Below are 27,134 nucleotides of genomic sequence, written 5' to 3'. Positions count from 1 at the left end.
GAGAAGCAAGGGGGAGGGGGAGGGGGAGGGAGAAGATGGGAGGGGGAGGGGGAGGGAGGAGGAGGGGGAGGGGAGAAGGGGAGGGGGTAGGGTGGAGGGGGGAGGGGGAGAGGGGAGTCAAGTCAGAAGTCATTGTCGTCAATTGAATGTCGCATTTATTTTTTATTGCCTGTCAAATGGCATTGGTCCCGCATTCTGAACCCGGAAGTCGGAAGTCATTGTCGGCAAAGTTGAAAAATTAACGTTACGAAATACGCTGATGACATCATAATTTTAAAACCCGAAGGTTTTTTAAACATTTAAGGTGTGCTGTAGTTGCTCTGGGACGTACTGATTCCGAATATGAAGTTGAAAAATTAACGTTCCGAAATACGCAGATTACGTCATAATTTTAAAACGCGACGTTTTTTTTGTTGTTGAGATTTTATTCGAATTCGAATTCCATTTAATTTCAACTGTTGGAAACAATAATTATTTCAATTTCCAACAGTTGAAATAATTATTGTTTCCAACAGTTGAAATTTAATGGCATTCAAATTCGAATCAAATCTCAACTACCGTTTATTCGTTCTTGGCGCGAAAAATGGCGCGCATTTTGTCATTATGTGCAACTTTACGTCACTCCCACGGACGTGAAAACATTTGTTTTCCTTAAAAATATATTTAAAATAAATACAATGGTACATAAATTAACAATAAAAGAAGCTAAAAAACAATTTAAAATACAATAAAAAGCACATAAAAAATGTATAAATATGTACGTACAGTATACTGTACATACGCGCAACCGCGGGATCGGAAAGTGGCAATAGCGCCGCCACAAACTACACCATGGAATTGCAGCTGGCGCGGTTTTTTAAACCATTGATATTAAAATACAGAGTAGCCTATAACCACCAGGATTTTATGCTGATTCGAATCTGTGTCTAAAACTTTTCTCCGATGTGTAGTTCTTGAGTTATAAGCGGACATCCAGACAGACACACACACACACACACACACACACACACACACACACACACACACACACACACATATACACACACACAGACACTCCTCCTTTATATATAGAGATGCTCTTCCACTTTACCTTCTCCTTGCTTCACCCTATATTAATATTTTCTCTCCCCCCCTTGTCTTTAACAGAAGGAGATTCAAAATCTGGGGACATCTGCTGAAACTACCTTTGACTTGTGCTGGGAAGAAGCTGATGGCTTGTGCTGGGAAGAAGCTGAATATATACCTCAAGAAAAATGTTTTAATAATATAAAGATTTTAATGTTTTCAATATTTATATATATATTTGTTTTGTCTTCATTTATTTAATTCTTAATTACAAAAAGAGAATAAAGGAAAAAAAGGAGGGAAAACTGCGCCTCTGCCAACGACCCTTCACCCCCCTCACCCCACCCCTCCCTTCCCCTTGTGTGTGTGGGGAAGGTGGGGGTGGGATGAGGGGGTTGGAGGGTCAGGGGTAGGGGCGCACGGAGGGGTGGGGGATGATGGGTGTGGTCTGTGTGGGCGGGGTCTGTGTGGGCGGGGTCTGTGTGGGCGGGGTCTGTGTGGGTGGGGTCTGTGTGGGCGGGGTCTGTGTGGGCGTGGCTTATGATTTTTTTTTTATTATTTATTTAATATTTTTTTTGCTACTAATTAAATTAGCTAATCTGGGTGGGGTAGATGAAGGTATGCATGGTTGTTGTTTAATGAATTATCAGCTTTGTTTTTTGTAATCCCTGTGAATAAAATGCCCCTAATATTTCTTCCCCATTCATATCATATAATTTGTAAGTCCAAGGGACTGTATCCATTACATCAACAATTTTAAATAATTCATCTCCCTCTCCTCCTTTTCCTTTTTCTCCCTCTCCTCCTTCTCCTATATAAAATAAATGCATTATTATTATTATTATTATTATTAGTCCATCTCTTTGTATAACCTTTCTCAAAATGGCTTTTCCATCTGTATATTCTTACAATATCACCAACTTTGAACTTGGGCTTTCTCAAATTAATCTCCTTTTCATATTCTAATTTTGTAAATGATTCTGATGGTTTTGATTTTGTTGATGAATGAACTGTATTATTGTAATTATCTACAATATTCTGGATTAAATATACCCATTGTTGAGAACCGAGTTGTGTGAATTTTTTATACTAGGGCATGCCCGTACTATATATAAGCTAGGACGTGCCCGTACGTGGGTGCCCGTTCCTTGCCAAAAAAAAAAAAAAAAAAAATTTGTGTAGGGGTGTGTGTGTGTAAACATCCTAGGGCGTGCCCGTACGTGGGTGCAAAAAAACATGCGTGCAAACAACAACAAAAAAAAACTTTGAAACCACGTGGCAGTAACGACCACAGAACCCCCCCCCCCCCCTCTATTTACATGAATGGTTTGGTCCATTCGCAACGACCACAGAACCCCCCCCCCTCTATTTACATGCAATGGTTTGGTCCATTCGCAACGCCAAAGCGAACGGCGAACGGCTAAATCGCCATAGCTCGGTAAGTACTTGTCCGATTAATTTAAAACCTTGAAAAGGCACATCCTCGGGTCCCCAGCAATATACCTGGCAAGTTTAAAGTATATCGGACCCGTGGTTGTCGAGAAACAGCGGTCACAGACAAACACACACACAGACACACAGACACACAGACACACAGACACACAGAGATTGCTGGAATTATAGATAGATAGTTTCTCTTTCAAAGTGCGATTAAAACGCTCAATAACAACTGCCTTTCCTTCATTAAAGGTGCTGTATAATTTAATATCCTCCCCCTTAAGAAATTTCATAAATATTTTGTTATAGAACTCTGTTCCCTCGTCAGTCCATAACTTCTTTGGTTTTCTTTTACTTTTACTAAATATTCCACTGAAAGCTAACATAAGAGTATTACCCCTTTTGTTTTTCAAAGGAACAACCCAGGCAAATCTACTCCTCAAATCAATAACGGTTAAAGCATACCTGTATCCCTTATCATTATTCAATTCAATTAAATCAGCGGACCATATGTCGTCAGTGTCTTTGGAATAAACCTTCCTTCTTTTAAACTTGGTGATTATAGGTTTATGTAATTCATGAGCCAAAAGCTCCTCAGTCTTGATAACATCATTAGAGCCTAATAGTTTTTTGGGAAATAACCAAGACCAAGTTTCAATTTAGCACTTATCATTTTTTAAACAATAAACCTATCAACTTTCTCTCTCAACGTAGGATTTCGTATCAAAGACAAATTATACAACATTTCTCTGTCTGCTTCATATTTTTCATCCAATGTAGTGGTATTCCCAAAAGCAATATCATGCTTCATACACACTTCATCAACCCTATTTATAGGCTTGGACCAAGGTTTAGGATTGTCAGCCTCATCTAATCTTTTATCCAGGTTTGTTCCAGGACCACAGAAAGAATATCCAGGTAGATGTAGTTCCCCAGGAATTCCAGTTGTTGTAAATTTACTTCCTGACAGAAACTTTTGTATGTCTCCTCCACTTTTAGGAGAGATGAATTGGCACTTTTTAGAGCCACACACTTGACATATTCCTTTTTGATAAACTCTATTATTTTTAGCTTTAACATGAGATAGTTTTAGATTTGGTTTTCTTTTTACATTTGAGACAATAACTCATATTTATTTATCAGAAAAATTCCGACAGAGTATCAAAACCTTTTTGGTTTTCAGCATATACATTTTTATCTTAATTTTTAAAGCATAAAGAATCCTTAGGAATGCCTTCACTCTCTCCTCCATTTATTTACAAATAAAAACTAACTAAAGTCAATAACACCAACATCATCAACTATATGACCTTTGTCTTCTTCATGTAAATCTCCTCGCTGAACTCATCTCAACCATTTTTTTAATCATCTTAGTAAGAGTCGTTAATTCTTTATTTTCCTCTTCGGTGCGTTGAGATTGATTTATTTGCTGTAATACACTCAATCTTTTACGAATCTCACTGATTTCCATCTTTTTATATTTTTCCTCCCTCTCTCTTTGCTCCCTTTCCTCCCTCTCCTCCTTCTCCTTTTTCTCCCTCTCCTCCTTCTCCTTTTTCTCCCTCTCCTCCTTCTCCTTTTTCTCCCTCTCCTCCTTCTCCTTTTCCTCTCTTTCCTCCTTCTCCCTTTTCTCTCTTTCCTCCTTCTCCCTTTTCTCCCTCTCCTCCTTCTCCTTTTTCTCCCTCTCCTCCTTCTCCTTTTTCTCCCTTTCCTCCTTCTCCTTTTCCTCCCTTTCCTCCTTCTCCTTTTTCTCCCTTTCCTCCTTCTCCTTTTTCTCTCTTTCCTCCTTTTTTTCTTCAACTCCTTCCTCATCCCTTGCTACCCTTGGGTTTGAGCCCCAAAGAATATTATACATATACTCATCTGGATTTTGAGATATTCTTGTATCTGTAATTATTTTTCTCATAATAGGATACCAATAAGATTTGTTGACAGTTTCTAAAAGAGTTTTATATTTCATAACTTTGAGAAGTTCTTTTTTATTTAATATTTTAAACAAGTCTCTATTTGTGGGTTTAACAATATCAGTATAAGGCCAGTTTTTAATGACAAAATTTCCATGTATATGCTCCACATCATAAGGTATGTAATACCGAGCACCCTTTTCTTGTAGGTATCCCTGAATACAAAAATTATAATTCTCTTGTAGTCTTTTTCCTGCCATTTATGATCAGAAATATATGTGAGATTAATATTATGACAGGTAATACCACCCCATCTTCCCACTACCAAATCGGTTTGTATTCCTCGGCTTTCTATCCTTATCTCATTACCTTCCTTCTTTGTCATGCTAACCATCGCTATACTATCATATCTTTTTCTTTTCTTAAAATCATGTATTTGTTGTTTACTAATTGTACTTCCACATAAATCCTTATCCTCACCAAGCGGATAATATTCTTCTTTACGAGACTGATTAAAATCATGTAGGTCTTTTAAGTTTATTGAAAAAGACCAATTATACCCTAAATCAGGCATATCATACCCCCCATTTATTAATTCGCATATTAACTATATGTCCTTCCTTATAAAATTCAATTGTAAGCAGATAGTTAAATTGAATGAGGAAAGGTGTATGGTCAGTATAACCAGGTGTTGTGGTTGTAAATTTTACTTGTTTAACAAAACGTGCTGTTTTATTTAAAGATATATATTGTGATAAATCACTGAATCTAATTAAGTCATTCGCATCTGTAGGGTTTGGATAATTGATTAATTTATAAGTATTCTTCATATTAATATCTTTACTTATACTATATTTTTGTCGTTCAGACTGTGCCTTTGTATAATAATTTGATAAATCAATATCCTGAGAGGATTCTCCAAAGATAGAACCATCTTTTCCAACATAAGTCATTTATATTAGATAAAAAATGACATCATAAAAATTTTCATTATTGTTGAGTTGAAATAATACATATAAACATAATTGACCACAACATTTAGAATTAATTTCTTGAACTTGAAATGTTTGATAAACACCATTCTGTAAGAATTGTATTACTTCAACAGGTGGTGGCATACCATAACTATCAAAATAATATTTATCCTGACTATTATGAATACAAACCCAATGAGAACCATTCTGTGTGTCTAAATTCATAATAATATTTTTTGTATTCTTGGACAACTTTGTTAATTCATCTCTCACACAGATTACCATGTTATCAATTTTTAGTGTTTTACAATACTTAGCTAGTTCTATATTTGACGTATTCTTTCCAAATTGTTTAAACCATTTATCCATTTATTTATGAGAAAGATACAATCCATTACCCCGTTTAGTTAGTTTAACACCCGCTTGAACGATAGAGGAAAGCATATCTCCAACCAACAATCTAGCTTTATCAGGTAGACTTTCAAGTTTTTGAGCAAAATCTACAATTACACCACTTCCACTAATTTGTTTCTCCAACTCCTTGTTATGTCTTTCCAAACCCTGAGCTTTTAGTTGTGCCTTCCTTTCGTTAGCAGTTTTTACCGCTGCTGAAATACCACCAGTCAATGCTCCCGCCGCACTTAAACCAGAAAATAAAGGAATTAGAAACGGGAGAAATCCTCCCTCTTGTATTGAATATTTCTTTAACATAGGTTTTGTCATTTTAATTTTAAGTGATCCAGCATCATTTAGTGTTTTCACCTGCTCTCTTGTGAGTAAAACATCAATTCTTACTGCTCCTTTTCTTTGAATTGTATTAACATTAATAATACAAGGCTTTTGATTTTGAATACAAGATGTTAATTTATTAAGATTGATTTGATTAACATATACCCCTACCATTTATTTATGAGAAAAAATCTATGTGATATTAATCATAACACCATTATCTGTATTAATCTGTAATTCTGTTTCTTCCAAAAGCAAACAATATGCATTAACCTCTTCACTCTCCCCTCTTTCAATGTATAGAGAAGTATCCACTCTATTAGACTTTATAGTTTCTTTTGAGAACTCAGGTCAATTGCGTAGATCGTATAAAGTTTTTGAAACGCAACCATATCCAAAATAGGGTCATTATTACCGTTGCTTTCACACACCTTTTGGTAAGACTTGTAGGCTTCCGCATAATCATTTTTTTCCCAATCAATTTCCAATCTATCTCGCGGATAAAATGTGCCATCAAGAGAAACCCGAAGTTGTTTCACCTTAGCATTATCACTCAGCGCATTATTCTTATCAGTACCGTCCTCTCCATCTGGTTTTTTTAAAATGAGCCACAGGTATCGTGGCTTTCCTTGAAGAACCCCCAAATTCCAAGTGTAGGTAGTGTGTTCCAGTTTAACGTGTTGACATCTTCTTTTAAGGTATGATACATTTAGCGGTTTCTTTGAGTTAAGTCTTCTGTTTAACATCTCTTCCGTTTTAAGATTAGGAGTATATTCGCTGATATACCAACACAAATCATTAATAACAAATTTATTATTATCTCCAAAAGCATTTTGAGCCCCAAAAAGCAATCTATTTACATTATCATTCCTTTGTAGTTGAAATCTAATTTTAAGCCCATACAAAACTTTATCATAATCACAAAATCCAAATATACCTTTAAGAGGTACTGCTACGGTAAAACTATTCTCTGCTTTTGCATCATCATTATACATTGCCTTCCTTTGACTATAACCAGGGTCAGCATTTGTTCCCGTTGACATATCAGGAATAAAACCTTCAACAGCTCCCTCACCCATTCTATCACTAAACGAATATAGTGTAAATTTCATCATTTCAGATGTAGCAGAGACATAATCAACCGCTTCAACCTCTTGTGTTCCAATATACAGGCGAACACTATCAAACATTTTCCAGAAGAAATCATTTACGAGTGTAGCATTAGTGTTATTCGCAGCCTTAGTGAATTTAAATTTACACAGCAATAAACTATCAGCAAGATTCAAGTAAGTTTGTTGATTATTTATTTCAAAACTTTTTGTTCCATTTGAATTCCAGTCTGTTCCTGTTATAGCATTTACTTTAAAATAGTCTTCCTTTTTCGTGGAGTTTGAAATGATAATTGTATCATCCAAATCATAGATACTATCAATCGCTTCCATACTTGTATTTATATAGCATTAAAATCGTTGAAACCCTGACCCAAGTATTTTCATGATTTTTTGTCGTTCTTTTGAAGACAGTTGAGTTTTGCCTTTTTTTATTTCTTTGATTGCTTGTAATTTATGAGACTCCTTTTGAGCATCTTTTATACTCTTTATAGCACCCGCTACATTTCCCACGGCAGAAGCAGTTGAACCAATTAGGTCTTTATGTTTAAGAATGGTTGAACCAATACCCATAAGAGTATCAATTATCCCATCTCCTTTATTTCTAAATTGATGACCTACACCTCGTTGTCTCTTAGGTTTATAGTATCCTCTCCCAAGAAACATACCTTCACCCTTATAGTATGGTGAAAGGTACATGCCCTCCCCTGTAATTATTTTATATTTTCCCAACTCGTGTTTTCTCACAATAACCATTATTTATTTATCAAAAAAAACTTCACGAAGGTGAATTCTGATGGATATAATTTCTTCATTAAAGGATATCATACGATTATCTTGGTCGGTTATCCTAAAATTTACTCTGTATATGGTTTTTCCTGACACAGGTAAATATACAAGATTTTTGGGTTCCATATTAAATTTATAACCAATTGGTGTTGAGTATGCGCTGAATGAAAATATTGTATTTGTTTTTATTCCATCGTTATAAGCACCATCAATCAAATCACAATGAATTAACACCGAATTTATACCGGAGGATATTTGAATGACATTATCACTGTAAAACGTCCCGTTCGTTTCAATCTTTTTTGAGGAGAAACCCAACAACTCTGTAAATGATTTATCAATTGTGAAATCCACTTTATAATTATTTTTAAGTTTAATAGTTGATTTTGAAGTGTGTTTTTGAATATCTATGACAATATTTTTTGGTTCATCACCTTGTTCTTTCATAAGGCGAGAGACTTCAGAAGATATTTGAGAAATCTCGTAAGCTCCAGGTGAAACGGTTATAGTTTTATATCCACTTCCTGGATTATAACTAAACTTGTTGTTTTTCTCTGTGATATTAAAAAGGGTATTGTAAGTCTCCATTGACAACAAAGAAGCCTCATATTCTTTTGTGGGGTTAAGTTGTAGTGGGTAAGGGAATGAAGCTGTGTAATCACTCGTTGTGAAATTAAAACTAAGAATTGTGCTTCTCATCTTATTTAATATCTAATAAAATATCTTTGTATTGACATTTATTAATTATTTTCATGTTCATCAACTGGTCTAAAATGGCTGAGGCTTCATTAAAACAATTGTTGTTTCCAGCCTTCTTACTACCCAACAGCAATAATAGCCTATTAACTAATTGTGATGGGTCATTTGGAAGAAAGCTAACACCCGAACCAAGCTTACTTAAAGCATCAATAATATGTTTCTCCTTCTCATTCTTCTTCCTTTTACCAGCAACAGAAACTCCATAATAAAGTGTGTAGTGAAATCGTATTCGTACTGAACCCGGGGTGTTGCTCGCTGCACGTTGACACCGCTAGGGGCGTGTCTATAAGACCCGCTGCTGCGAACGGTGCTCCGGAGACTTCTCCTGTGACATGTTACATCGGTAGCCTCGCTAACGGTACGCCTGTATAGAATATCTAGCTTGCTTGCATTGAATGATATGATTGGACCCATGAGATGTCGCATCGTATACTTATTGTGTATTTCTACTTTACAGGATGATGTGATGATCTAAATGCAATTAAACCAACCATTGGACTAAAGTTGTGTGGACCTGATTGGTTTTACACAACACTTAATTGCATTTAAGATCCATGGCTGGCAACAAGACGCTGACGGTGTCCATCTTCAGCGCCGACCCGCAAGCCGCGGATGGTGGCTTGCAGCTGAAGCACTGGCTCAGACAATTGCAGAATCTTTTTGATGAGCCTGAGACCGCACCGACGGCTGCCGCGAAGCTAGCAACTCTCCATGCAAAAATCGACTACCGGGTGTACAACGCTATCGCTCAATGCGCGACGTACGACCTCTCCATCGCCGAGCTCAAACGGCTATACATAAAGGAAAAAAGCCCGGTGTACGCACGCTATTTGTTGCAAACGCGACGCCAGCAACCCAACGAGGCGATGGACCACTTCGCCCAGGAGCTCCGGCAGCTTTTGCTGGACAGCGTCAGAGAGCCACGGACTCCCGCGCAGGCTCAGGATGATCGTCTTTTAGATGCCTTCATTGCAGGGGTCTCCTCCCAGGAACTAAGGCTCAAACTCTTGGAGAAGACCGACCTGACCTTCGCTACGGCACTCGAGCAAGCGACAGTATACACCGAAGCGCGGATGCAATCGAACACCTATGATCGCACGCGCCTTTTGGCGGGCACCACACTACACGCCCGGCCGGAGAGCGCTACCGCCGAGGACGCGGATCCGCTCGCTGAACTCCGGGATGCTCCGGAGGAAGACCCAGCCCTGACGGCTGCCGTTACGACCAGACCCAAGGCCTTGCGCGGGGCCGCATGCTTTTTCTGTGGGGGGCCACGTCATGCCCGGGTCGTGTGTCCGGCACGAGACGCTATATGCCATTTGTGCTCGCTAAAGGGACATTACGCGAAAGTGTGCAGGAAAACGGCACGCGGCTCGTGGCTCATTGACTCGCGCAGTCGTGGCCGCGCGGGCGCAGCGACCTTGAATGGGCTCATTGCGGAGCCCGCGAGCCGAGCCCGACACCTTACCCGACTTCGAAGGGGAGGGCCCCTCTCTGCGGACCCCTGGGCGCTCAGACGTCCTTGGCGGGCGTCACCGGACAGCCACCACCGTCTCATTCTCCATCGGGCACAAAGGCCGTGTCCTTGGCCAAACTCCGGGCCATGCAAGGGGCTTTGAAACCTCGCCAAGCCCCAGCGGAACGTACTCCTCGAGTCGTCCACGAGCTAACAGCGGCCCACGCCCCGACAAAGGAGATAAGGGAGCTTTCAAATACTACGGAGGCCTTTTGCTGCCAAAAATGTCAAAAGGCGATTTCGAATACTACGGAAGCCTTTTTCTGCCAAAAATGTCAAAAGGCGATTTCGGATACTACGGAAGCCTTTTTCTGCCAAAAGTGTCAAAAGGCGATTTCAAATACGACGGAGGCCTTTTCTCGTCAGAATTGTCAGATTTTGAATCGCGAAACACCGGAATGCTGGGGAAAGCCCTCTGATGACGATAATGGATTCCCCATGGTCAACGCAGACTCCGGCCACGACCGCAAAACTGCTGCTGGCGTAGGATCCACCCGCGAGGCTGGTCCGACCCATTCGGGGAGCTCAGTCCCGCTCCCAGCAGCCTCGTCTGGCCTGGCTCAAGCCCTTATTCCCCTCATGGTTGAAGGCCATTGTGTTCGGGCCTTGGTGGATACAGGATCTACGGATAGTTTTATCGACCAGCGACTTGTGCTCAGGCATGGATGGCGGATCTGGCGGTCTACGAGACGAATCTTCATGGCTTCCCAGGGGCTTCGGCTCAGCACGAAGGGGGAATGCCGATTGAAACTCGTGCTAAAGGGACGGGTTTTCCCTGATGTACACCTTATGGTTTTACCCGCATTATGTGCTGATATTCTGTTAGGACACGATTTTCTTAAGCTGCATGGACGTCTGGTAATGGAGTTTGGTGGGCCTGACACTCTTGTTGTGGGGGCGGACGACGCGCTTGCGGTGTGCGCCCTAGCGCAAATGGACGTCCAGCCACTTTCGCTGTTCCCCAATCTAACCTCCGACTGCACCCCTGTCGCGGTAAAATAACGACGCTACTCTCGCGCTGACATGCAATTCATTGCGGACGAAACGGCTCAGCTCTTGAAAGACGGCATCATAGAACCTAGTAGGTCGCCGTGGCGCGCCCAGGTCTTGGTGGTGCGCAGCGAGGCCCATCGCAGACGCATGGTAATCGACTATTCCCAAACGATTAACCGCTTTACACAGCTGGATGCCTACCCCCTTCCGGGGATGGACGCGCTAGTGCAACAGGTGTCCCAGTATTCGGTCTATAGCACTCTCGATCTCCGTAGTGCGTACCACCAGATCCCTATCTCTAGGGCGGATCGTATCTATACCGCATTTGAGTCGGGGCAGCGGTTGTACCAATTTACGCGATTGCCTTTTGGGGTAACGAACGGGGTCGCTTGTTTCCAGAGGGCCATGGATGACCTCGTTGCGCGGGAACACTTAACCGATGTTTTCGTCTACCTCGAAAATCTTACGGTTTGTGGATATGACCAAGGGCACCATGATGCTAATCTGAAGCGCTTCCTCGAGGTCGCGCAGCGGTATCACTTAACTATGAACGAGGATAAGTGCCAATACTCCCTACGCACGATAGATCTTCTGGGGTACACCGTGACCCATGGCTCTGTCGCTCCGGATAAGGAGCGTCTGCGACCTTTGCTCGACATGGCCCCTCCCTGCGATCGGGCATCCCTGAAGCGCACCCTTGGGCTGTTCGCCCATTACTCCAAATGGGTGCAAAGTTTCTCCGCGAAACTTCGCCCCCTTGTGGCCTGCGACACCTTCCCCCTGAGTTCGGCCGCATTGACGGCCTTTGAAGGCCTTAAGACCGACATCGCCCGAGCCGCCGTGGCGACAATCGACGAGAGCGGCTCGTTCGTCCTCGAAAGTGACGCCTCGGATCAGGCTATCGCGGCGACCCTCTCCCAAGGGGGGCGTCCCGTGGCTTTCTTTTCACGGACTCTTACCACCGCTGAGCGGAGGCACTCGTCCGTTGAAAAGGAAGCATATGCGATCGTCGAGTCTATTCGGCGATGGCGCCCGTACCTACTCGGGCGGAGCTTCCAAATCATCACGGACCAGCAAAGCGTTGCGTTCATGTACGACACCTTACACGCCCAGCGCATTAAGAACGAGAAAATCACTCGCTGGCGTATCGAACTCGCCGACTTCTGTTACACCATCAAATATCGCCCGGGGAAGGATAACCAGGCCGCCGATGCCTTATCACGACCGGCTACATGTGCTGGTATCACCTCTTTGGAGGGCCTACGGGTGCTGCATGCCACTGCGGGCCATCCCAGCGTAACGCGTTTCGCTCATTTTGTGCGGAGTGGGAATCTCCCATACTCGATTGACGATATCCGCCGTATCTGTCGCGACTGCGCTATCTGCGCGGAAATCAAACCGCGTTTCTATAACCCTCCCATGGGGACTCTGGTGAAGGCTACACGCCCGTGGGAACGCTTGGCGATGGATTTCAAGGGCCCATTGCCGGTGTCGAGCGGCTCTCGCTATCTGCTCACTATCGTTGATGAGTACTCGCGATTCCCCTTTGCTTATACGTGCGCGGACATGACTGCTGCCACGGTGATGCGATGCTTACAGAACTTGTTCTCAATGTTCGGTTACCCGGCCTATGTCCATACCGACCGGGGTGCGGTCTTCTTGTCTCAGGAGGTGCGCGGCTATCTGCTCCAAAATAACATTGCGTCTAGTTACACCACACCGTACAGACCCCAGGCTAATGGGCAGATCGAACGCTTCAACGGGATTATCTGGAGGGCCGTCATGCTCCACCTCCGGACCCTCGGCCGGGGCCTCGATAAATGGGCTTGGTCGCTACCTGCGGCGTTGAACTCGATCAGGGCTCTCCTGAGTACGGCAACCAACCAAACTCCCCACGAGCGACTTTTCTACCACCCCAGGAGCTCGGGGTGTATACGGTCTTTGCCCAGTTGGCTCGCTGGGCCCGGGCCGGCCTACCTTAAACGGGCGGTTCGCGCGAGCAAGTACGACCCCCTAGTGGACAAAGTGCAGATTCTCCAGGCTAATCCTGAGCATGCTCGTGTGATGACGGCTGATGGCCGTGAGACTACTGTCTCCGTCCGTCACCTTGCCCCTTGCGGGGTCGACGACCTAAGTAGGGAATCGGACGAACCGATCGAACCCATCTATGAGTCTATGGCCTCTCCCGACGCTCCCATCGCCGAAAGTCTACCGACCCTCCCCTCGCCGAGACTACCTGGGCCCGACGACTTGGAGTTACCCCCTTCGTCACCCGACCCTGTTGGCGCCTCTGACGCCGGGGACACAGGGATACGTGCTGCCATACCCGGGGAATTTCGGACGCGTGCTGGCAGAGAAATTCGCCGCCCGGCCCGATACGGTTGGGTCGACTCATATTCCGCACCCTATTCGTGCTGTCGCTCACTCGCTTTTGGCCGCGCGGCCGTATAATTCTGACAGGGGGGGGTGAATGTAGTGAAATCGTATTCGTACTGAACCCGGGGTGTTGCTCGCTGCACGTTGACACCGCTAGGGGCGTGTCTATAAGACCCGCTGCTGCGAACGGTGCTCCGGAGACTTCTCCTGTGACATGTTACATCGGTAGCCTCGCTAACGGTACGCCTGTATAGAATATCTAGCTTGCTTGCATTGAATGATATGATTGGACCCATGAGATGTCGCATCGTATACTTATTGTGTATTTCTACTTTACAGGATGATGTGATGATCTAAATGCAATTAAACCAACCATTGGACTAAAGTTGTGTGGACCTGATTGGTTTTACACAACAAAGTGCGTTTAGCAACTCAATATATACCCTATCTTCCGCATTTTCCGTATCAAGCGGTTCCTCAAAATAAGGTGAATTAGTATATCCATCTTTTGTTGGAAGAAACATTAATCTTGGAGTTAATTCAACATTTGGTTGAACAGAACTTAAGAACACCAATTTATCATTAAATATCAATAACTTTTCTTTCACAAGATGGAACTGTGCTGGTTCTTCTGTTGGAATGAGACCTGCTCTGGTTTTTGAACCCACCGAATATTCATTGTTTTGAAGAGCTTCCACAACATAATTAGGGGGTTGATTTACCTCCTCAAGTTTCCGAAATAATCCTTCATCATCATATTCTAATTCTCCAAGTTCTTTCTCTGTCATTTGACTAAAATCTTTGAGCATTTGAAGATTTTTCGGAGTAAATTCTACCGTGGGAACTGTAGGTGAAATCGTTTGTTGAGTTTTCTAAAGTGGTTTAAAAAATTTCTCTTGTTTTCTTTCAAAGGCTTCTTCACCAGTTAGTTTCTGTCTCCGTTTCTTCTTTATCTCTTCCTGTTGCTTTACAACTTTTGAAAGCAACTCTTGATGTTCTTTAAACTTTCTTGCTCTTTCTTCGGTATTCATCTTCTGTATTTATTTATTGAAAAATATCATTTAATGAATTGTAAAGGTCAATGGGAAAATTTTCCTTTTCTTCATCATTATAGTAAATGTGTTGAAATAAATCCTTTTCTTTAAATATTTCATCAAATTCTTTATTGGTATTAATACGAGTTGTTATTTCTTCTTCACTAATACTTGTATCTCTGCTTTTCATACGTTTGCGTTGTCTCCTCATCGATATCAAAACCGAATGATAAAATCTTAACTCCATCACCACACAAATGTTTAATAATTTGTCTCATTCCTTCAGGATTAGTTTCTAAAATCCCAAGACCATTAGATTTTACTTTATTTAACTCACTCTTACAATGTGAATATTTTGTAGAACCAAGAGAGACCTCCTCAAATATTTGACCTTCGTTCCTCAATCGCATATGTTCCTCCATTGAAATGTAGTAATAATCTTTCCCTTCTATTTCTCCTGGTCGCTTTGCTCTGGTTGTAGTACTCACAAAACGAATCATAGGGTGTTTTTAAAAAAAACTTACAATCTTTTCATTTTTACTATTCAAGAGTTTAGATTTATGAAAGTTCTTTCCTGAAGCAGATTTACCCACAAGATTAATAAAATAGTTGTCATTTATGTGTGTAAAATATCAGTTAGTATCTCATCTTGTTTCACAACAATATATTTATATTTTCCAATCGTGTGTTTCATATAATTTTCAAATTCTTTTTTACTACATAACGTAGAGCAATTATCTCTCCAAAAATTATTTACATCTATTGAATTTAACTTAAATAAAATAAAAGTATTGGCATTGTTTCTTATTGAGCATCGAGGGAGTTGAAAATATGACTGACTAAGATAAATACAATTACAAGAAGAATGTCTCCCTCTTGTATAGTAGCTATCCATTACTGTTTGGTTTCTCTCATTAACACAATCATCCAAGATAACGTGGTTCTTTTTTGATTTATCTAAATCTTGAGGTGAAGGTATATCATCCGTATTATCACTGAGAATACAAGTTATGGGTTTTGATTTTGATTTCTGTGTATCACAAAATAGTTGTATTATATCCTCAATGTTGTAATCATTTAGTTTGTTTTGAAGTTTAAATAAACCGATAATGTCTTCCTTTTTAAGACCCGCATTAAAACCTTGTGATAGTAGTTGATACTCGGGTTGAAAACTTGACTTCGTAAAAATTATTAAATTATCATAATCTAAAAAGTTGGGGGTAAGGAGCATCTTTAAAAGCAAACAGGTTTTTCCACATCCGCTTGATCCGACTATTAGACATCTTAATGAATTTGGAAGATTTTTATGGTTGTTAAATTTTATCTTGTTTTCCCAAATGGGTAAAAAATCATTCATTTATATATTTGGAAAACAAGTCATCTAACTTTTTTTGAGCTATTTTAGAAACTCTATATTTTATCCTGAGTTCAGGTTTAATTTCAAAATAATTCATTATTTTATTTATATAGTATCTTGTATTAACATTTCTATTAAAATTATTTTGAATAATAAATATCATTAAACCCTTATACATTTCCTCAATACAAAGAGTCTCTTCCCTTGAAAGAAATGGTGTATTATCATCATAATACTTAACATTCATCTCCCTTATTAATCTTTTAAAGTAATTCATTTTTGGTTCTAATTTAAAAGAGTTATATATATTTATTTATTTTTTATTATCATTAATTAGAAGATAATCACAGAATAAAAATTGTTTATATGAATCCTCATCATTAAGCCCCACTCTATCACAAGCCGGACAATTATCTAATTTATCATATGGAGAGCCTGAAAATTCTAAATATCCTTCTATCATATTTATACAGTAAATTTTTACATAAACTAAACGCAAGTTTATTAGCTAATAAATACAATGTTTCAAAACACAAAAGACAAATTTCAATCAATCTCTACTTCGGTACCAGCAGAAAAATATGTCAAAGATGTTAAATTGAACAAAGATAAATATGGAAATTTTTGGATTAAACCCATAATGGAGAATAACATGTGTCCTTTTATTAAATTTACAGGACAAGCTATGTTAATTAATAACTCTATTAAAGTAAATTTGACAAAAGTTTCTCCACTACTACTGGCAATTTACTCAAAGCTTGAAAAGATCATTGACAAAGAAGCTTTGAAAATGAATGATAAGACCATCAACGATTCTAGAGGAAACATTTGTATATTCTTTAATAGACCCAAAGATGTGGGTGAAATTAATAATATGAATATTAGTGGTGAACTATCATTCCGTACCCTGATTATTAGAGATTATTTGAAAATAACATTTAATGTAAAAAATATTGTGGTTATTAGTTCTAATGAAAGAAAATATATAGATATTGATGGAAGTTTAATGCTATGTAAATGAGTGATATTGACAGTCAATACTCTGAGAGTCTAGGATCTGAATATGATACTGAGAGTCTAGGATCTAAAGATAGTTATGGTACTAATAGTTTGTGTTCAAATGATAGTTATGAGAGTAGTTTTATTGATGATGATAGTGGAGTGATAGTGATAGTGATAGTGATAGTGATTTTACTGATGATAATTCAGTGTATACAAATGATAGTGTTCTCATTGAACCTAGATGATAGTGATGATGATGATTTTATTGTTGAATTTTGTGATTAAAAAGCGCTTTACTTTTAGTATACCTGTAAAAGGTGTTTTACTTTAAGTATAGTTTCATATATAAAAAGCCTGTAAAAAGGCACTTTCTTCGAAGCACAGTTTCTTCTATAAGTTTTTTACTTTAAGCACAGTTTCATCTCTAAAAAAGGCACTTTGTTTTAAGTATAATTTTACTATATAAATATGATCAAAGCAACGTATTGCGACGTTTGTGAACAAGAATATAAACAATACAAAAGACACCTTAAAACTAACAAACACACATTTAATCTACTTCACCTACTAGCTCCTATTCAGAAGGAAACAAAACACTGTTCTGTCTGTCATAAAAAATATCCTCAAGAAAGGCTTCGAAATACATCTTAAAACAAATCTACATTTATCAAATTTTATCACAACTAAAAACTCTGATGGTGCATTCAAAGGACATATTAAAATAAGAGTCTTTAACTTCAAACCTCCTGAACCAGAGTCTATAGTTGATGCTGTAGAAATAGTTAAACCTGCTGTTCAAACATTGATTGAAAAAACACTAAAAGAAATGAAACCACTTAAATTTTATATGGGAGTAAAATTAGAAATGACAAAGGACGAAGGAGTTATAGATACACCATACATGAGAACTGAGCCACACTATATATCCTCATATCAAGATTTTAAAACATCAGGAGTCTATGATGAACTTATTAAACAAGAGCAAGATGTGGATAATTCAATCGTAGGAAGTGGATTCAATATAGGAAAAATTATTTACATAGACATTCATATTCTTAAATCAGATCCTCTAAAAGCTTCTTCTTACATTGATTTACCCAGTGTTATCAAAAATAGAAAAGCAGTTATCAATATCAAAAATAAAGACAATAAATGTTTTCTCTGGTCAATTCTAGCACACTTACATCCTCCACATTTTCATGATGAAAGAGTATCTCATTATAAAAAATATGAGAATACATTAAATACGAAAGATCTAAAGTTTCCTATGGCTTTAAATGATATTCCTAAATTTGAAAAGATGAATAATTTATCAGTTAATGTTTATGGTCTAACAGAAACAAACAACATTCAGGTTTTAAAGCTTTCTGACAATTGTAAACAAACTCATATTAATCTTCTATATTTTATTTCAGAGGAAAATTCACATTATACATACATCAAAGATATTGCTAAATTAATAAAACCACAAGTATGTAAAAGAACAAATAAAATATATATTTGTTTGCATTGTCTTAACTTCTTCCATACACAAGAAAGATTAGATAAACATTCAAATTATTGTGGTGAACATAAATCAACGGTAATCAATATGCCTAAAGAAGGCTCAAAGATCTCATTCAAAGATGAAAAGAAAACAATAAAACATCCATTTGTTATATATGCTGATTTTGAAAGTATTCTAGAAAAAATTGATACTGCTTCTCCAGATCCAAAAGAATCATACACAAATAAATATCAAAAACATACTCCTTGTGGTTTTTGTTATTATATCAAATCATCCGTTGGTGATGAATATAACAAGTTAGAGGAGTATAGAGGCTCAAATACCCCAGATGAGTTTGTGAAACGACTAGAAAAAGACTGTGTTCGATTAACCAAGATAATGAGAGAAACCAATAAACCAATGTCCTTGACGAGTGAGGAGAAAAGGGAATTTAGAAAAAACAATGTCTGTCATATTTGTGAGGAAAAAATTGGTAAAGGTTTAAAGGTTAGAGATCATTGTCATCTCACTGGTAAATATAGAGGTCCGACTCATCAAAGTTGTAATATTAATTATAAACTCCCCTCTTTCATTCCTGTCTTTCTTCATAACAATGCTCATTATGATACACATCTATTTATTAATGAACTTTCAAAGACATCTGGACACATTTCAGCAATTCCTAACACGGATCAGAAATACATTTCATTCACAAAAACAATCTATATAAAAACAGGATTTAACATTTAAAAAAATAAAAATACTTATGCTTTAACTAATATTAGATTTCTTGACACATTTAAATTAATGGCAAGTCCATTGGCTAACTTGGTTAAAAATCTAAAAGAGTTTCCATGTCTTTCAGAGTATTTTTCAGATAAAGATTTACTAACACAAAAGGGAATTTACCCCTATGACTATATGGACTCATTTGAGAGATTCAATGAAACACAACTTCCTTTAAAAGAAAATTTCTATAGCAAATTAAACAACAGTCATATATCTGATAAAGATTATGTACATGCACAAAATGTTTGGGAAAAATATAACATCAAGAATCTTGGCGAGTATCACGATTTGTATCTCAAAACTGATGTGCTTTTATTGGCCGATGTATTTGAAGCCTTTAGATCTGTTTGTCGCACTGGATATGGATTGGATCCTGCTCACTACTACACAGCACCTGGATTGGCTTGGAGTGCGATGTTGAAAATGACAAAACAAGCTTTGGATTTGATAACCGATGTTGATATGCTTTTGATGATTGAAAAGGCAAAAAGAGGAGGAATTTCACAAGTCTGCTTGAGCAGATACGCAAAAGCAAATAACAAATATCTTCCAAATTATGATTCAACGAAAGAGAGTTCTTACTTGATGTACTATGACGCAAACAACTTGTATGGCTGGGCAATGTCTCAGGCTCTTCCTTATGGAAAACTTAGATGGGTAAAGGAAAAAGACTACAAAAAGGTTTTACAAGATGTATGTATCTCTACACAAAAAGAATTGGATGATTCAAAGGTTGGTTATTATTTTGAGGTCGATTTAAAATATCCTGAAGAACTTCATGTCAAACATAAAGATCTTCCATTTGCTTGTGAGAAAGAAAGTCCAAAGAAAGAATGGTTGAGTGATTATCAACGATCGTTTGATATAGGTGAATCAACAGAAAAATTACTTACTACATTATATAACAAGAAAAATTATGTTCTACACCAAAGAAATTTGCGACAATATTTATCAAAAGGTCTAAGAGTAGAGAAGATCCACAGGGTTCTAAAGTTCAATCAAAGTCATTGGCTAAAGGAGTACATTGATTTTAATACACAAAGAAGAACAGAGTCAAAAACAGATTTTGAGAAAGACTTTTATAAATTGATGAATAATGCTGTATTTGGAAAAACGATGGAGAACGTGAGGAAAAGACAAAACATCAGACGAGCAACATCTTGGGAACAAGCATCAAAATTAATTAATAGACCGAGTTTTACTCGAGCTGAGGTCTTTACTGAGAACTTTTGTGCGATCCATTTGATTAAAGAGAGTATTGAAATGGACAAACCTATTTATATTGGAACATCAATTCTTGATTTATCAAAGTCATTAATGTATGATTACTTTTATAATAACTTGAGGAAGAAATATCAAAATGATGTTAATCTACTTTATATGGATACAGATCGTTTTATTTTGAAAATTAATACTAACGATGTTTATTCAGACATGAAAAGGGACATTAATATCTATGACACGAGTAATTATAGTCCAGAGAGTGAGTTGTTCTCTTCTAAAAATAAAAAGGTGATTGGAAAGTTCAAGGATGAATTAGGAGGAAATGTTATGAGTGAATTTGTGGGATTGAGGTCAAAGGCTTATGCTTATAAATACATTGTGAATAACGTTGAAAAGACTGATAAGAAGTTAAAAGGTGTAAAGAAAAATGTTATTAAAGAAACAATAAACTTTAAGGATTATTATAACTGTTTAACAACAAAGAAAGAAGAGTTTAGAAAGATTAATGGAATAAGAAGTTATAAACATAAATTATATACAGAAGAGATAAATAAGAAAGCATTGGGGGCTTTTGATGATAAGAGGTTTATTTTAGAAAATGTAATTGATAGTCTCCCTTATGGTTATAAGTGTTAAAATATATATAAGTGTTAAGTTAAAAAGGGGGTTAGGTATTTTAACGGGCTACCGCCGCCTTTTTTTTACTATTATATAAATGATAGAACCAAGTATCAACCAGACTAAAGAGTGGAGGTGTAATCAACCTTGGTATATAAATGGAAAACATAATGAATGTGAAAAATATCAAATAAGACTTATTGAAAAGGCAACTGGTAAAAAAGTTCACAAAACAAATAAGAGATTTCATAATTTCGCTCTTTCACGAGCCTCGATCTTGTATACAAAAAAAAAAAAAAAAAAAAAAGAGAATTAATTTAAATACTGGTGAGTTGGGTAAAAAAGATGGAAATATTTTTGAGTGGATGGAAAACTTTGATGGCTGTCAGGAAAATATATACTTTAATTTTAAAATGGTGTGTGGCACAGGAGGCGCTCAAACAAGAACATTGAGGGAGGTTTATCATTTTATCGGAGCTCAGTTAAAATATCTTGATAAAGAACCAAACTCAAACATATACTTTGTTAATGTATTAGATGGTGAAGAGAGTTGTAGGAGAATTAAATTATTTCCTTCGCATAAACAAATATTTGTAGGATCGTTGTTTGAGTGGTCTATTAAACAACAATGATCATTGATATTAAGAGTAAACGGTTGAAAGGTCCACAAGGCCAAGGGGGTGCTAAGGGGAAATGAAGAAAAGTCATGGTGAGAGGGAGCAAATATTCGTAGGATCATTGTTTGAGTGGTCTAATGAACAACATTAAGGATAAGAGTTGGTTATCCTTTGCTATAGCTATTATGTCAAAAGGCCAAAAGGTTCGTAAAGATCGGGGTGGCAGAAATAGATGTGTTTAGGGAAATGAGGGTGAGAGGAAAATTGACATGTAAGTGAATGGAGATTTGGGGTGTCCCAGGAACAACATTATTACACTACTGCCATCCTGTTGGACTGAAGAATGCTTCCAATAGCAGAAATAAACAACAAAAACACAACCACAATTGAAGGAACAATATTGTGGGGATTAAAGCAAACTTCACAATATTTTAGCATGTGTGAACGACTCCCCGACCTCAATCCAATCTCAAAGCGTACCTTTAATGTCCCTGTGTACGATTCCGTTCTCGTGCAAGATGCTCACAGCCAAGGCGAGCTGCTTTGTGTAAAGCCTGATGACCGGCTCCTGCAGGCCGAGCCGTGCCACTTCCTCCAACGTCCCTTCGTCGCAGTACTCCATGAATATGTACATTTCCTCCTGCTCAACCGTGACATACACTCAGTTCTGAAATTCAAACTCTACCTGGATTGAAATCCACAGGTACTGTTTGTTACAAAAAATGTACAGTGTGGATAAGTTCACGTGCTCAGAACCGAGCAATACGTTTACTCACTCGATGTAGTTCTACGCCGTAGTAACGGACTAGGTTTGGATGTTGAATTCCCTCAAATATCTTTATCTCATCAGCAGTCTCCTTGATTGTTTTATGATCATTGGGCTGGAACCGGATCTATAAGGGAAGACACGGGGTACAATAGGATGCTCAAGCTTTCGGAACTTTACTTTGTCAGCTGCCACAACGATTGAATTACCGAAGCGCATCATAGAACAAGCTAGGAAATGTAATGTGGTAAATTCTTAAAACCACTTTCGCAAAGTTAAATAAATGTAATCAGTAAAGTTCTTAAAACCGAAACATAAACAAGATGGGACCTAGTTTCTTTCCTTTTTTGTGTGTACAGAGTCGAGGCTAGAAGAGCTGGAACAATGAATGGATCAAGACAGAACAGAACAAAAGGAACAGTAGAGAGAGGGGGGAAATACCGTCAGCCGAGTTGAAGGCCAAAGCAGAGGCAGACATGGCCAAACAATGGGTGTGTGGAAGAATGGATGCATGGGGTGAACAAGATGGATACGGAGAGAAACTGTCAGGAAGGAAAAACTGGACGGAAGAGGACTCGGGGTGCGGTGGGTCGTTAACGGGGGTAGAAAAGATCATGATTTGAGATGGGAGATGATCTGAGATGCTGGTGAACAGCTGGATTGAAGCTCTGGAGGAGAGTACGAGTTTGAAGAGAATGCAGAACTTGGTTCCACAGGTGGGGAAAAAGAGGAATGAATGCGTGGAGGTGAGTCGTGGTTCTGGATTTAGGTAGTTTCACCATTAGGGGGTTGCTGGTGGCACATCGTATTATCGAAGATTTCATATCCTTAAGTGTGAGCCCTGCAAACACTTGGAGGGAGGAGAGGTAGGGGGGGGGGGGGGGGGGGGAACAAAGCATGGAAAGAGCAGAGGATGCAAGACCAGAAAGGAGGCGGTAGAAGACAGATACCACCGACCTGTCTGCGATAGAGAAGTGATAGGCCCATAGACCCAGACTCAGACTCATCGGGAGGAATCCAGTGATCTTGAAGGTGTTGGTATCCGGCATCAAGCTGAGTAAGATGTGAGGCAAGGGAGCCAGCCCAGAGGGGAGAGCAGTACCCCATCAACCTGCAGATGAAGGCCTTGTAGGTGGATAGGAGTTCAGGTGGGCCAAGGAATGACTTTGTACGACGGAGGATACCTAGTCAGCGACTGGCTTTGGAGGCCAACACTGAAACGTGGTTTGCCCAAGAAATATCATGGCTGATAAATCCATGAGTTTGAATGACTGAATTTCCTTAAAAGGATTGTTAAGGAAGTAGATGTGTCGAGATCATGCCTTTTATTGTGCCTTATGTAATTGTGGTTTGCATTTAATAATGGTTGCTTTGTGAAAAGGCTTAAGCTTACTATGTTCCCTCTTGCTTTTTAACTATGCTATATTTTCCAACTGTGCCAAGGAATGTAGAAAGATAGTGAAACTGCTTGCTCTGTTAGACCCCCTCGTGAAAACGCGTCTGTCTGTCCTTGACCAAAAGCCAGCATGGAAGATAAGTTTTGAGAATGTCACGGTGCTCTTGTGCTCTTTCTCCCGCATCTTTCCCTTTGCTCATGCCAAAGAAGATAGGGTCTCGGTGGGAGATGTCGAGCCAGTTTTCCTTTGTCCGTGCTCATTTTTCAGCGGAGATTTTTTGTATAATTTTGTGTATATAAAGAAACTCTGGGTTGCCAATTTTCTAGGAGTGTATGTGGCCATGCTGTTCAATTGTGAATGGTATGACTCTTACACCCTCCACAGCGCTGTGATATTGGTTCATCATTAAATCTTGTTATCTCTTGAACTCAAGGTGTGGAACATGGTTCTATTCTCCTCAGTTTGGTGTCAGAAGTGGGATCCGACTCTGAGCGATATTTGGGAGGCAGACCCTGTGGAGACAGCGGAGAGGCTGGCCAGCACTGATTCGATTAACGTGAGCTTTCATACTGAGGGGTCTTTCCAAATTGAGCTCCGTTTACTCACCCAGGCTGTCTGTTTCCCATTTCGTCGTTCCGTGCTTGGATCACGAACAAAATTGGAATCTGGTGTGTAAGTACAGGCCTATTTGGCTCGGGTAACAAGTTGTCTATTGATGAACCAAGAAATGGGGGTCAGTTAGCAAAAAGGGGGGACTTCTTGGTAAAGCCAAGAACTTCCCAGGCAGGGCAGTCTAGAGACAAGATGGAGTTGATGGGGTTGATAGTAACCAGAGAAAGTATTGGCTGCGGACTAACGGAGGGGACCCAAGGAGGATGGCCAGGATAAGTGTTAAGCTAAGTTAAGAAGGGAGAACCCCTTTAGGAAAGCCCTGGCATGGGTGATAAGTTAGACAAGTTAGAAGCGCTATACAAGCATTGACCGCGAGTTAGCGCCGCGGGAGGACCTGATTAGGGAAATATCGGCGCGGTAAACTAAAAGGCAGGATTTTTCGGTGGATGGCCTCGGGGCGCTTCCTTGCGCCTTGTACGCATCACGAGCTGCTTCTTGCAAATGTGGGTCGTGCTGCCGTGCGCTGGGAGCGACCGCCTGGGCGCATGGACGGGAAAATGTTCCGTGCACGTTAATTAAATATCTTAAGGGAGATTAAGGTATGTCGGAGTAATACTCAATCTGAAGTAAACTAGAATGATTTGAGTTCTGGAGACGGAGTGCGTGTATTCGACGCATTCGGGTGGCCGAGTCAGGCGAATAAAGGATTAAAATGAGCCAGGTAAGAAAATGATGCAACCAGCCGCATCGGGTGGTTGCACCTTTATGAAAAACTGAAGATGAGGGAAAGAATAACGTGCGGAGTTGCCGCATGGGGATGCAGCCCGGCTAGCATGGAGGCCGGCGAGATAAGCAGAAGATTGGGAGAGACCCAAAAATCCTGTGAACAGGTGCAGTTGGGATTGAGACGGACGAGTGTGGGAGAGCCGTCTGGAGAGAAAGGCGCATTATGGAACAGGAAGATGCGTGAGTACGGGGGAGAACCCTGCTATGAGGTTGCTTGGAGGATGTGTGCCCAAATGCATTGTGGGCCACTTCAACTTTCCTACACGTGAGTCGTTCATGCCTTGCCAGCAAGGTGCTTCATGCGGTGTGCTATGCGCCATGTCGGTATAGTGGTCGCCTGTGACTCCTGCCATGCAATATCATGAGGAATACATTGTTTGATAATGGAATTATAAGAGGAATGCTGAATTAACGTTGATAGTAACGCGAAGTATATTAAATGAGGCGATTGACGTGGTTGAATGTAGGATTTCAAGACAATAATGAATTCCCGGTGCCAACAGGAAGTCTTGTTCTTGTCCATTGTCCATACAATGAATGATGTATAGTGTGGATGAGGTCTCTCTGAATGAGGTGAATGAGGTTGTCTACAGCGGATGAAATAGAGAATGGCAGTTGCAAGACCGAGGTACGGATGTGATGCGGAATGGCAGCTGGACGATGCATCGGCACATTTGTGTTGATCAATGCGCCGGACAACGGCTTTCCAGGCAAGCGATGGTGGTATGATTTAGTTGTGAAAATGCATATGGGTCTCAGGGCAGATAATGCGAGACAAGCTGCCCCACAGGCGGATGGGGGAAAGTATTGGAGAAGATAATGTGGGTCGAACGCTCATCCGAGGGATGAAAACGGTCGAGGTTTCAACTGTCGGTATATGATGTGGCTCACACCGTGCGAATGATGTGTGGATGGGTTGCGTAATGCATCCTGGAGATGCATTGGTGCAAAGACACAGGGAAGGTGCTGAGAGTGGCACGGAGTACGAGTTGGTTGTGGCAGGTGAGAAGGAATGCACACCTGGAATGGAGTGTGCGAACGACGAGTGTGTGCGGTGGTCAGGTGTGTAACGAAGCCTGGGAGCGGGAGGAATGTGCGGAAGGTGTGCACCAGGTAAAGGGTGCTGCATGATAGAGCACGCCTCCCTAGGAAGGCTGTGGGGAAGTTATTGGTTATTTTGAGGTCCATTTCGCTCCATTTCGGATTTTAGTGAGACCCCTCTTGCAGAGGCAAGTTGTATTTTTTAAGATGACGTCTGTTTTAATTTGTTTTGGGATTTGACTTGGGATTGCGGAATGCGTTGAATAAAGGTAAGAATGACATGTGATGCTGGCGTGTGCCATTTATGGGTGCTGAGTGTACATGACTGGTGAGCGGGCGGCATGTGTGCTGAGTCCAATCGGAAGGATGGATGGTTATGGTTTCACCCGGTCTGTTTATCTGTCTGTCTGTCCGGACACGGAGCTCTTGGGGAGAGCCAGGATGGGTTGGGGTGACCAAGATGAATGTGGACAATATATTAATTGTTTGCCATTGTGAAAATTTTGCCCTCGATTTGAGACGAAGACATATGGCATTTGCTGTCCGGCTCAGGTTGGCTGGTTTCCTCAGCTCTGGAGGATCAGAGCGGGTGGATATTTTAAGCTGATACTCCTATGACAAATGTTGATACTCCTATGTGATGCGGGGTATGTGTGTGGTGATGGTGTCTGGGGCCTCGGGGTTTGCCCCTGCCTATTTGCCGGTCTGTCTGTCTGTTACATTTGACCCTCAGAAAAGGTTTCGTGAGATTTCA

General features: G+C 40.0%; 1 protein-coding gene across 1 annotated transcript in view; it reads right to left on the bottom strand.

The window, feature by feature from the left end:
- MAP3K4 (mitogen-activated protein kinase kinase kinase 4) overlaps positions 1-27,134 on the bottom strand; it is a 185,820-nt gene that overhangs the window by 52,195 nt on the left and 106,491 nt on the right. Inside the window, exons 25-26 of the mRNA XM_068116524.2 lie at positions 22,555-22,671; positions 22,259-22,418 (exon numbers count right to left, since the gene is read on the bottom strand). Of these exons, the coding sequence (XP_067972625.2) occupies positions 22,259-22,418; positions 22,555-22,671 (277 nt within the window). The remainder of the gene's footprint in view (positions 1-22,258; positions 22,419-22,554; positions 22,672-27,134) is intronic.

This window comes from Myxine glutinosa, chromosome 5 (genome assembly GCF_964187855.1).
Source record: "Myxine glutinosa chromosome 5, kmMyxGlut1.1, whole genome shotgun sequence".
NCBI classification, from domain to species: Eukaryota; Metazoa; Chordata; class Myxini; order Myxiniformes; family Myxinidae; genus Myxine; species Myxine glutinosa.
The sequence above is the reverse complement of the archived record's forward strand: the minus strand, read 5'-3'. Positions and strand labels throughout refer to the sequence as shown.